Source organism: Eriocheir sinensis, chromosome 44 (genome assembly GCF_024679095.1).
Source record: "Eriocheir sinensis breed Jianghai 21 chromosome 44, ASM2467909v1, whole genome shotgun sequence".
NCBI classification, from domain to species: Eukaryota; Metazoa; Arthropoda; class Malacostraca; order Decapoda; family Varunidae; genus Eriocheir; species Eriocheir sinensis.
The window spans coordinates 5,736,947-5,748,699 of NC_066552.1; the positions used below are offsets into that span (position 1 = coordinate 5,736,947).

The 11,753-nt window shown below is 45.0% G+C and overlaps 2 protein-coding genes across 5 annotated transcripts; both read right to left on the reverse strand.

The window, feature by feature from the left end:
- Positions 1-520: 520 nt before the first annotated feature.
- Positions 521-6,713, reverse strand: LOC126980350 (sodium/hydrogen exchanger 9B2-like). Of its 4 annotated transcripts, none has more exons than XM_050830122.1 (12): positions 6,547-6,713; positions 5,908-6,250; positions 5,464-5,684; positions 4,995-5,260; positions 4,258-4,440; positions 3,813-3,988; positions 3,452-3,630; positions 3,175-3,264; positions 2,230-2,310; positions 1,902-2,066; positions 1,575-1,652; positions 521-1,439 (listed from the first exon to the last, which is right to left on the reverse strand). In XM_050830122.1, exons 2-12 carry the CDS (start codon positions 5,960-5,962, stop codon positions 1,296-1,298), a joined length of 1,638 nt encoding a protein of 545 aa, XP_050686079.1. In that variant the 5' UTR covers positions 5,963-6,250; positions 6,547-6,713; the 3' UTR covers positions 521-1,295. The 4 variants fall into 4 exon arrangements, with proteins under 4 accessions (XP_050686079.1, XP_050686082.1, XP_050686080.1 ...); XM_050830125.1 differs by having other exon boundaries at positions 3,153-3,264; XM_050830123.1 differs by having other exon boundaries at positions 6,619-6,705.
- Positions 6,714-7,519: 806 nt separating this feature from the next.
- On the reverse strand, positions 7,520-11,698 carry LOC126980351 (uncharacterized). The gene is made up of 3 exons (XM_050830126.1): positions 10,327-11,698; positions 10,065-10,152; positions 7,520-9,822 (listed from the first exon to the last, which is right to left on the reverse strand). The coding sequence occupies exons 1-3, from the start codon at positions 10,509-10,511 to the stop codon at positions 7,801-7,803; spliced, it is 2,295 nt and encodes a 764-aa protein (XP_050686083.1). The 5' UTR covers positions 10,512-11,698; the 3' UTR covers positions 7,520-7,800.
- Positions 11,699-11,753: the final 55 nt, after the last annotated feature.

An 11,753-nucleotide genomic window follows, 5' to 3' on the forward strand; every position in this document is an offset into this window, starting at 1 on the left:
AAAAAAAAAACTTTACTTGTAAATTCATCCGAAGAATATGTGCAGCCTTCCATAGGACCATAACTTCAAAATCGGTGTGGTCCATTTTTTTTTAGCAAGAACCAATGTTGACGCACATTATAAAAATAAATAATCAGTTCTTGCTGGGCTACTATATATAGCTTACTTGTGTATCTAATAATAAGTTGCCTCTTCAATAATCTGGACCCTTTCAAGGGGTGGACTTATTCCAGTTCATACTTTCCAGTCCTGGACACTTTAGTCCTCTCATCTACTGTTCTTTCAAGATATTCTACAGTTCTGTCCTCCCATTTCTTGGAAACACCCATAATCATCACAATGATATACTCTTGATATAGTTTCAAGACTTATGACTTAGAAATTAAGAAGATAAATAACTGACCTATTATATATAATGTGCAATGTATCTAAATGCTAACAATGTTTTATTGCACAACTTGTACTACAAATAAAATACAAGTACCATACTGTCTTTTCATCAGTAAGAACACGATTCAGCTATGAGAACTAAATTCAGATCGAGTTACAACTACATAACTGTAGTATTAAGTACTACTTTTCATCAGTAAGAACACGATTCAGCTATGAGAACTAAATTCAGATCGAGTTACAACTACATAACTGTAGTATTAAGTACTATCTTAAAGTATACTCTGTATTTACTTCCTACTAAAGGTGCCCATTATTTATCCTTCACCTTTTTTCCATTACATCCAACTGTGCAATTGCTGCACCGACTTATGTGTCTTGTTGTCACAGAATATTGCCCTAACTATATTTTGGGTATTCTCTGCATCATAAATGCATTGGCTTCAGGTTCACACAGCTAAGTACATATGAGATCCACTGTCACGACGATTTGCCCTCTACAGTCATTTGAAAGTTCTATATGGCACTTCTTTTCATTGACTGTGAATGGAGTAACAAAATGAAACTTGGCACATATATTGCACAGTTACACCCAGCCACCCTTCAGCTGCTTCAATCACCTGCAATAGTTTCAGTGTTGTCACCCATCCTGGTCTAATTATGTACTCCACCATCTTAAAATGTCACTTGTAAACACTTCCTTAACTTGCATACCACTTGCATTGAAACAGGCAATAAATGGAATGAAAGCAACATCTGCACTCTGCACCAGTCAGCCAAAGAGAAGGGTTGTAGGATCATTCATACGTCCAGTCACGCCCCCTATTCAAATGACACACTAAATTATTGCTCCACACCTCAGGACTGGTTCATTCTTTACACTCTTCCTGGGTCCTGGCACTCAATCACTCCAGGGTTTCCTGTGCTGTACCGACTGCTTTTTCCTTGTCCTGGTCAGGCTTGCTGAGGAGGCGGGGAGCTGTGAGCATGATGGCAGCAGCTCCCACCGGTGCAGTGACGAGAATGCTCAGCACAGCAATAGTCAGTACCTGCACCACATCACCAGGGAAAATGTAAATAGGTCAGCAAATAGCTACAGTTTGAGAAAAAAAAATCACTATCTTCATGAACATACTTCCTTATGCCTCACAATCTATATTATCTTTTCCTCAGCATATTCTTACCTGCTCCCCAAGTTTCTCCTCCTCTGGCCCAGCATTGGTTTTCCTTGCATAGTCCAATGCTTGGGACCCAATAGCAGCCTGTTTAAAGTGACACCAAGCCACAATTAAAAACTCTTGATCAAGAATGTTTTTGTCTGGTTATAGAATTTATTATGAGCATGAGAAGGATACAATGGAATCTGATATAAAGATATTAGCAACTGGTATTAAGTGTAGTAGTAAGTCAATACTGAAAATGATTGAAGTACATAAATAATTATTGACTGGTTTGTGAGCAAGTAGCTGTTTGGTGCACTGCTCCACTGATAGAAAGTCAAAACCTCTCACCTGCACTGTGGCCTTTGGGAGCCATGCAAGAGCTACAAACAGTCTCTCCCTGAGGTTGAGTTGCCCGCCCATAACCACCAGGAAGGAAGTCAACATGCGGAACACCAAGCTCACAAATAGTGTAAGCAAGCCATAGCCAATGGTACTTCCCTCTAGCTTGTCCACCTGTAAGAAGTGGTGGCCTCATTTCACTAATAATGATTTGCACACTGAATGGGATTTCCATAACTATGGTGACTGGAATCAGTCCCTAAGTTTTGTAGAGTCCCTTGACTAGTTCAGTGAATTTCTTACATCTCTGACAAAGTGGCAAAAAATAATCTCTTACCTGAATTTCTGCACCAATTAGAGCAAAGAGAAATGGCTGAAAAAATATCCATGCTTTCTCTAGCATTTGGTCCACATGATTCTGCAAAAGAGGAGTTCAAGTTATTTAATCATTGTTGTGTGACCAAAGCTACTTATCTAAATGTCATAGGCATAACGCTGACAACTATCACTCAAAGAAGAAAACTTGTACTTATCATCACTACTCTCCACAATATAAAAAACTTTTCTAAGCAAGACAAAAGAGACAGGCAAAGACAGAGAATGTGAAATGAAACCTAGATGTACTTATATAACCAATCACACAAGAAGGTATGAAATATTTATTCAGTTCAAAGAAAGTCACTGTTGACACTTTATTTCAATTGCCCTCAAAATAATAAAAGCTGGTGATACACTATGCAGTATAGTTTGTTTCATTCCTTTCACCTCTTGGTACTACCAATCTTTGAATGTGAACAGCAAACCAGGTGACACACCAAGGGTTGTAAAATTCCCGGGAATTTTTATTTATACCATAAGGTGCTGGCTATCATGTGTTTGAAGATACCCTAAACTTAACCTAACCTAACCTAACAAAACCCTGAACAGTTACTATAAGTCTTGACTCAAAATTCATATATGCTTCCTTCCTCATGAGACTTTCTTCAAAACAAAGTGAGGTCATTCTTAGTTGATTTACATCATTAGGTGCCGGCTATCATGTGTTTAAAGATACCGTAAACTTAACCTAACATAACATAACCCCAAACAGTTACTATAGGTCTTGACTCAGAACATTCATATGTGCTTCCTTACTAATGAGACTTTCTATACAACAAAGTGAGGTCATTTTTTGTTGATTTATACCATAAGATTCTAGCTATCATGTGTTTGCTGGGATAGCCATAAGGAAGTGGAGCCAAATATAACTTCTTACTCTACCTTCACTAAAGACGCCACCCACCTCCTCAGTCATTCCTTGTCGTCTCCAGCCAAAGCCAGCCACAAATGCCATGACTAGACAGCCTAGGGCACCTGAGCCACCCAGATGTATCTGAAATTTATGTTACAGAATCAGTGAGTAAACAACTTAACACTGGCATTTATCCAAAATTGTTCCACTCAGTGAAAAACAAATCTAGGTCTTAGACTGGATAAATGGTGTCATTTTTCAATGAGGATAAATAATGAAATCTGAAAAAAGAATAACTTCTTGAAGTGAATGTCTCAGTTTCCCTTACCATTTGACTTCCAAATAGTGACACTACGCCAGCAGCCAGCAGCAGGGAAAACCTGAGTACATCAGTGTTGTTCTCGCTAGGTACTGGCAGTACCCAGGAAAGAGCCCCCAGCACCAGGCCATACAGCACCCCGACCACAACCTCAAATGGGCCCTTTAGTATGACAACCCACAACTCTCCTGAAAATGTTTCCAGAGTAAAAGTCATTGAATTAGTGATTAAGAAACAGGTGATACTTCATTCATTCTGCCTAAACATATATCCTTCATTTGTATCAATATGCTCTATAGAAAAGCTGAGTTGCATTAGATTTTCTCTCTGTGTCTACAAAGTTATACATGAAGATATGACAGTCATTAACCTTCAGCAAACGTGATCCCCATCAGGACACCAAAGCCAGATATTGCCAACACATCATCAATGCTGGAGGCAGCAATGACCAGGGTGGGGATGCCTTTCTCCACCCCGTAACCTTTCTGGGACAACACTAGCATACACGGAACGATGACAGCAGGGGTCACAGCTCCCAGGACAAAGCTGCACGTAAGAAAACCAAAATCAGCAACCAAAATCAGCCTTACCTCTACAAATACAATTCACTACAAGACATTATTCAGTATTTTCTTTTCTGACATTCTTAATTTCTTAAAACATATTCTTCTAGTCAAACTTAATAGATTGCAGCCAGAGACACTTTCATAGCTATTTTTCTTTATTTTTATCAACTTTAATAATTAATTGGTAGCACCAAATCCAATGTTTTGTGAAAAGTTGAGGAAAAAAGTTTGATGACGAAGTTAACTCACCCTAGCATGAGCCCCCACAACCAGGGAAAGCCAAGGACGAGGTGCGTCACCACTGCCACCACCAGCGTTTCCACCACACATGGGGAGAAGGCAAGACGCACCACCATAAAGCTGAGCTGTCTCAAAGCTGCAGGGTCAAGGCCAAGACCTGCCCTTAGAAGGATGATCACCAGGGCAAGGTTTCTGCAGGAGTGGGAAGACTGTAGGGGTGGAATGGAAGAGCAAGAATGCATTATGTTGCTCTGGCATGAGTGAGATCATTGTGGAGGGTCAGGAGCAGAGTGGGCACTGAGATAGATTTTGTGTGGGAAAGGAATGAGATGGAGGGAAAAATTAAGGGTATAGCTATGCAAGGATTTTGTGGGAAGGGATGAGACTGCTGCAGGACATAGAAAGTGAAGAAAAATGCTGTTTAAAAAGATTAACCAACATCCTGATGCCTGTTGATGCAGAGGTAACCTTTCAGTTTCCCTAAGGATGTTCATGATAATATTAATGATAGATAATGATGCTAAAAATAATAATGTTTATAGCAACATTATTGCTCAATGGTAAATATACAGCAATAAAAAATTAAAAAATAATGATAGATAGATATATATATATATATATATATATATATATATATATATATATATATATATATATATATATATATATATATATATATATATATATATATATATATATAAGGATAACTTCCAAATGGATGCAGTAAGGAGTATTACAGGGCTTACCGGAGTGCTGCTGACCACTCCTGATCAATGTTCTTCCCTATTACGTCAAGTCCAGGGACACTCTTGAGGAGGATGCCTACCACCAGCATGCCCAATAAAGGTGGCAGCCTCAGTGGCACCACTGCCCGCCCCGCAGCCTCCGCCAGCACAAAGAGGACAAAGAGTGAAAAGATGTTGCTCCCTGGAAGCGCTGATTCACCCAAGAGGGACACTAGGGAGCCAAACACTAGTGAAATGATTAACAGGCCTGTCAACCACTTTCCAACCTGAAACAACACAGAACTGACAATATATGTGTTTACTGGGAGAATCCTCTTGATATGAAGGTTTTCCCATGCTTGACCATTTATCAATCTCAAATAATGGTAGCTGTCAAGTGTTTCTTTACAGAACAAGTTATGCATGTGAAAGCAGCAGGTATACATATCATATGAGGCACAGATTTCTCAACATCAATTATTACTCTTACTCTGCCATGTGGGGGACAAAGAAGAGAGTATCTGAATTTCTGTCGGAGGGTGGGGTTGTCAGGCAGCAGGTAGAGGCTTCGAGTGAAGGGACGAAGGCAGGTCGCACAAAGGGCCTGGCACCGCCCTACCTCTTTCCTGGGACCACCTGGATCCTCCACACTGCATGAGTCCAGCAAGACGGGTGTAAAAGTTTCTTGAGTTTCACCATCACACTGAGCCCCTGTGGGTTGTGGGTTAGTACTTTTAAGCTTTCATTAGCTCCTGTTTAGATAACCCCACTTACACACATGAATAATTGTTTTTCTTTTCATTTCTATTTATTTTGGGATTTTTTTTTTTTCATAAGGCTGCAATCTAAAACATTCAATTAATAGGGCAGTAATCTTTCTAATAGAACTTAAAATTATTTCAAGTTCAGTTCTTAGCATAAAACAAATACTTACCACCATCCTGTGAGGCATTTCCAGTTTCAGAGAACTGCAGGGCCGAGTTTTCCATGGTTCACTGGTCACAGGAGCTGCCAAAATCTCTTCAGGGGAAAAAAATATACACCACGGAGGAACTGCCTAGGCAAATTTTTAGATTTATGAAGTACATCTTTGGTGTTATTTGCAGTTAATGAAGCATCCTAATGTTTAAGATGATGTACTGCTCGTCTGACAGTAGTGGAGGCATTGTGTTAAGCCGCGGTCCCTCTGTCATGTCTCGGGGAGTGTCAAGCCGGGTGGGGCCCCGGTGTTACCCTGACAGCCACACAGCAGGATGCACTATGCCTCGACGTTCATTCTGTAAGAAGTTATCTGCTTAACAACTATTCTAATGTCATCACTTGCTATTTCACTGTGACAAGTAACCTTATATGCCTACAACGACAACCCATGCGAGTATGTAAGACTTCAACTTTCCCTTCAGAGGCGCGGCAAACACCCACTGCCGGCTTCAGCCCTTCACCCTCACCTGCAGGGTTACGTAACGGTGCAGCCACCATGACCCTCGGCACCCCACGTACACCGCGGCTTATTACTGTACAACTGATAGGCTTTAGTGTAGGAGTTATGCAAAGAAATACAAACCAGACGTACCATCTTCTTCAGTGTTTTAGGGGGCTGGTTAGGCAAAGGGACCACGGCCTCTAAAGCCCCAGCAGCACATACCTAACCACCTCCAGCCCCGCAGTGTTGACAATCACTGATGAAGGTCCGCCGCGGCGCCGCCGCCGGCGGCCCGCCGGTGTTCCTCCCCGCCCCTGCCTCCCCTCCCTCTTCTCCCTCCCTTCCACCCCTCACATCCACGACCCCTCACCCCCTGCCTCTCCTCCCTCTTCTCTCCCTTCCACCCCTCACATCCACGACCCCTCACCCCCTGCCTCTCCTCCCTCTTCTCTCCCTTCCACCCCTCACATCCACGACCCCTCACCCCCTGCCTCTCCTCCCTCTTCTCTCCTTCCCCCTCACATCCACGACCCCACCCCCTGCCTCTCCTCTTCTCTCCCTTCCACCCCTCACATCCACGACCCTCACCCCTGCCTCTCCTCCTCTTCTCTCCTTCCACCCCTCACATCCACGACCCCTCACCCCTGCCTCTCCTCCCTCTCTCCTTCCACCCTCACATCCACGACCCCCCCTGCCTCCTCCTCTTCTCTCCTTCCACCCCTCACATCCACAACCCCCCTGCCCCTGCCTCCTCCCTCTTCTCTCCCTTCCACCCCTCACATCCACGACCCCCCCCCCTGCCTCTCCCTCTTCTTTCCCTTCCACCCCTCACATCCCTATTTCCAAAGGCCGACAAGGAGATCTATTGGGTTCTAATGAGTGTTTCCGTAGGTTCACGGTACATATGGGTCAAAATACCAGATGGGTCATAAAGCTACCCCAGAAAAAGCCCAACTCCTAAGAAAGCCTTGGCAAATAATTATGTGAACTTGGGCGATGTATAAGAATGACTTTTTTACTTTAATTGCTCTCTTATCTTGCAGAAACTTTGTCTAAATTTAACCAACTCCATTTATGTTTCACAAGGATAAAACAGACATAAAAAGGGTACAAAATACATATAAATCCTCCGAGCTTTATTAGTAAAACAATCCAAAACTAAAAAAAAAGGAATTTAGGTTATATCAACTGGAACAAAATGTCCCTAAAACAACTGCATCTCAAAGTAAACATCCCCACCACAAGTCTGACCAAGGGCTTGGGGTAACTTTACAAAACTATCAGGTAACTTCGTAGATAATACTAGAGGCTCATTATTTCCCGTCGAAACTTTAAAACAAAACTGAAAACACCAGAATTTAGTATTTGAAGCAAACTATAAAAAAATATCTTAGTTTCCCTACTTCAGATAATCTCATGGACGCGACGGTAGACGTTGGATATGTACTCCTTCGCCAGCTCGAGGGTGAGGTACCTCGAGGAATAATTGAGAGAGACGCAGAGGCTGTTCTGGTAAAGATGCAGCACGAAGGAACAGGCGTAGCCGAGCTTGTGGCGGGACATCGCGGCCTCCGTGTACTCCACCACCACGTGCGGGCCGCCTTCCGTCACCAGGGGCGTCACGTCGTCCAGGAAAGTGGTGAAGTAATCCTTCATCTGCGGCAGCGGCTCCTTGAACATATCATCGTGTTCGCTCGCCCGTGGGGGGTTGATCTCCATCAGCGCCAGTTCCCTCATGGCTTGGTCTCTCTCCTCAGCAAGTTTTAAATCAGCTTCGAATCGGCGCGCAAATTCCCAGAAGTTGTCGGCTGCGTGGCGAGGCGTGGGGATACTCAGGTGCACAGGGGTCATGAGGCAGCCCATGAGGTGTGGGGCATCAATGGCACCCGTGTATGGCCGCAGATTAACATTGTGGCCACTGAAGAATCTGTAAGTGTCTTTAATGACGTCCCGTGCTGTAAGAACGTCCATCAAAGCAATGTTGAATATGGCAGACATGGCAGCCATCAACCGGACACCCTCGGCTTGGCAGCGGTCTAGGAGGCGTCTAGTGGAGTCCGAATCGAAACTAATACCTTCATGGCGGTTTCTATGGCGTGGTCTCCTCCCAGCCCGACCGCCTGCTCCGCCTGGTCCCGGTGGACACTCTTTGAATATTCCAGTGGCACTAGATTCCCAGTTATTCCTTGCTTCTATTTCCGCTCTCAGTTCTTCCTGCTTGGTCAGGTTACTTAGGAGAATCATTCTCGAATTTAAGGCATCCCTCAACTCGGAGACTGAATTTTCCTCCAACGGGACTGTATCGTCTATCTCTATCCCTGCAACTGTATCGTTTATCAACTTTACAAAACGTCCGCAGATTTTCATGCCCGTGATACAGTCAGCGATGCCTTGGTGGATGCCGACCACAACACTAGTGGAGCACTCAAAATTTCCCCCAATGGCTCCCTGTGCTGGAAGGCTAGGGGGTGAAGGTCCTCTGCGTGGAGACGAAGAGAGCGAGGATGACCCGGTATCTAAAAATGCTGGGGACGCAGAGCTGGAGGTCCCTACGAACGAAGAACGTGACGACCCGACGTCTTTGGGAGCAACAGCTGTGGCTGCCGCAGTGGCAGCCGCAGCGCCAGCCGCTTCTTCTTCAGAAGTGAATTCTGATAACCCGTACCCGAGTTCTCCCTGTCCCTCCCCCCCTCCTGCTGCTGCTGGCGCATTCTGTGGTGCTGTTGCTGGTGACCCACTGCCTCTGCGACCGTAGAAGGAAGGATTTGAAGAAGATCTGGACGGAGGATCGCTGGCCAAGGCTCCTTCACCCACGCGCCTTTCCATGCGAAACGGGTCCACGAGTTCACCTTGGAATATTCCGGGGGCATGGGGGTCATCAGACGGGGAGACCCGAGGCACTTCCCCACTCCCTCCACTTCCATACGCCTCTTCGGGCGACAGTCTGCGGTAGGCAGGAGAAACCGTCCTGTAACCCGGGTCAAAGGGTGCAAAATCTGCCCCTTCAGCTCCCCGTACATCCCCTCCAACAGCACCCATGAGCGGATCGTCGTATTGCTGCTGTGGATCCACACCCGCTTCTGGGGCAGGCGCTTGTGGTTGCAGGATCACACAGCGGTGAGGTTCATTGACGGGCACCCCGATTACTTGTCCGGGCATAAGCGGCCTGCAGTCGTAGGGTTCAGACGGATGGGCGCCAAAGCCAGTATCGGGGCGTGGCAGCAGCATTTCTTTATCTTCTCCCTCCGGGGAGGAGGTGCCCAGACCAGTGTCAGGTCGAGAAACATTTTCCCCACTAGCCACCGAAGGGCGGCCGGGATTGTAGCCCAACAGCACCTTGACACACCACAGCGGGCCCGTGTGAGACCTATAGCGGTATCTTGTCATGCTAGCCATCACATCATCCACAAAGTTGTGTCCCATCATCTGCGGAGAGAACTTTTTATTAAGGCGACAAGTACTGGAGGCGATCTTATTATATAGCAATCATTTTGTCATATGATGCTGGCAGAAGGCAACGAGGATAAAAACCGCCGTCATGGACACTACCAAGCAGATTTATATGGTATTACTTGGCATTACTGTATAGTACATAAACTATTCCAACAATGCATTTTAAAACTAACGAAAAGACTTGCGAATCTAAAACTAGGGGAGCAGGAACCCACCTCCAGGTCTATTGTCTCGTTCGTGGACTCCTGAAACCAGATGGAGCCCCCGCTCTCGCCAAAACATAAACGTAGGCACGGAACTTGTCTGAGGAGAGCGGGCAGGACAGATTACTTAATTCCTTTGTCTCCCACTACATTGGAAAATTTATATGTCAGCTTGCCCTGCACATAATTCATTAAAGGCCTCAACCATCACCCAGCCTACGACACTAAATTCCCCCTTCTCCTCAATCATCAACCTCCCTACAACCACACTTACCTACGAAGGTGAACGAGCGCCTTGTGTACCTGCGAAGGCGTTAAGGTCTGCATAGATCTCACCCGCACAAGGTAGCCGCAGAGGAGCGTGTCGTTCAGGTGACCCATCTCGCAAATCTCCTCCAGGTAGGAGGCGGGACGCACCAACGCCCCCCCGCCCGAACTTCCGCCTCCCATGGCACACATTATTTTTTGCTCTCTGCCACCACCAGTCCACCCGCTACACTGAACACCTCCCAAAAGGTTGCACAAACCGTTTAATTCTTGAAGGAGAGACTGGACTCCATAATGTTATCTAGTGGCTCCAAGCAACGTAAGGTCCGTACGTTAACAATTAATTGAACAGCGGATGTCGTTAGAGGGACACCCGCCGTTAATGACCTGACTCCTGCCAGCTCATCCCTCAGACAGTGACTGGAACACAATCTTACCTATAGACACCTCGTCGTCTCTATGAACGCTTGGATATGAAACCGCTTCGAACCGGGGAGGAACATTTACGCCCAGGAATTTATACATTAGCAAATGAAAAGCTTCTTCACTTAATGTAACCTTGTTGGTTGTGAGATAAACATTAAATAGAGGGAGGGTCATGGCTTACCGGTCAGCCTCACGCAGCTGTCCAGCAACGGCCATGAGAGGAAGGTCATAAACATGAAGTCTTGGTGCCGTGGCGACCAAGGGACTGTCCCGAAACCTGAAGCACCACATTATCTCCAAGGACACACGCTGCTCACAAATACTCGAGCTGTCTCGGGATACTTCTTTTTCGCTTCCCTTAAACAATATTTACGATACTTGGGGTTAAATGTAGTCAATAACTGAATAAAATCTTATACACGCGTCGCATCAAAGCACCCATATGGATTGCTCACAGTACTGAGTGAAGCAATTCTAACAAGAGACCCAGTCAGCTCGGTATAATAGAACTGAGGTGGAAAAGAGGAAGTACACGGGAATAACCAAACATCCTTTCCCTGTCCCCCTATCTGAACTTAATACTGGGGCGGTAAGGAATAACCCAGGCTTCATATGATTCCCTCTGACTCAAATAAAGGATAAATTAAAGTTAATATGAATCTTATACATAGAAAATCTCTTTGTAAATAAAACACTGTGATTACAATATTCATGTAGTGTCGTCATGACAAAAAAAAAAAAAAAAAAAAAAAAAAAAAAAATGACGAGAGAAAGACTTGTGTATAACTTGTGGCAAAGCTCTCCATCACCAGGAAAGTCGAGCTTTGGAGGAGAAAGTCAATAATTTACTTCCTTCAGTCCACACAGAGACGGTATTTTGCTTCGCCTTAGACATCAATGCTCATCTCTCTCTCTCTCTCTGTTTGTCTGTCTGTCTGTCTGTCTGTCTGTCTGTCTGTCTGTCTGTCTGTCTGTCTCTCTCTCTCTCTCTCTCTCTCTCTCTCTCTC

Bases quoted from the DNA above. Each gene is read 5' to 3' on its own strand.
- LOC126980350 (XM_050830122.1), bottom strand. From the start codon at position 5,962: ATGGAAAACTCGGCCCTGCAGTTCTCTGAAACTGGAAATGCCTCACAG. The intron at 5,685-5,907 runs GTAAGTATTTGT...CACAACCCACAG, and splicing joins AAATGCCTCACAGGATGGTG to GGGCTCAGTGTGATGGTGAA. The intron at 2,067-2,229 runs GTAAGAGATTAT...CACTTCTTACAG, and splicing joins TAATTGGTGCAGAAATTCAG to GTGGACAAGCTAGAGGGAAG.
- LOC126980351 (XM_050830126.1), bottom strand. From the start codon at position 10,511: ATGTGTGCCATGGGAGGCGGAAGTTCGGGCGGGGGGGCGTTGGTGCGT. The intron at 10,153-10,326 runs GTAAGTGTGGTT...CGCTCTCCTCAG, and splicing joins GCGCTCGTTCACCTTCGTAG to ACAAGTTCCGTGCCTACGTT. The intron at 9,823-10,064 runs GTGGGTTCCTGC...TTCTCTCCGCAG, and splicing joins ACGAGACAATAGACCTGGAG to ATGATGGGACACAACTTTGT.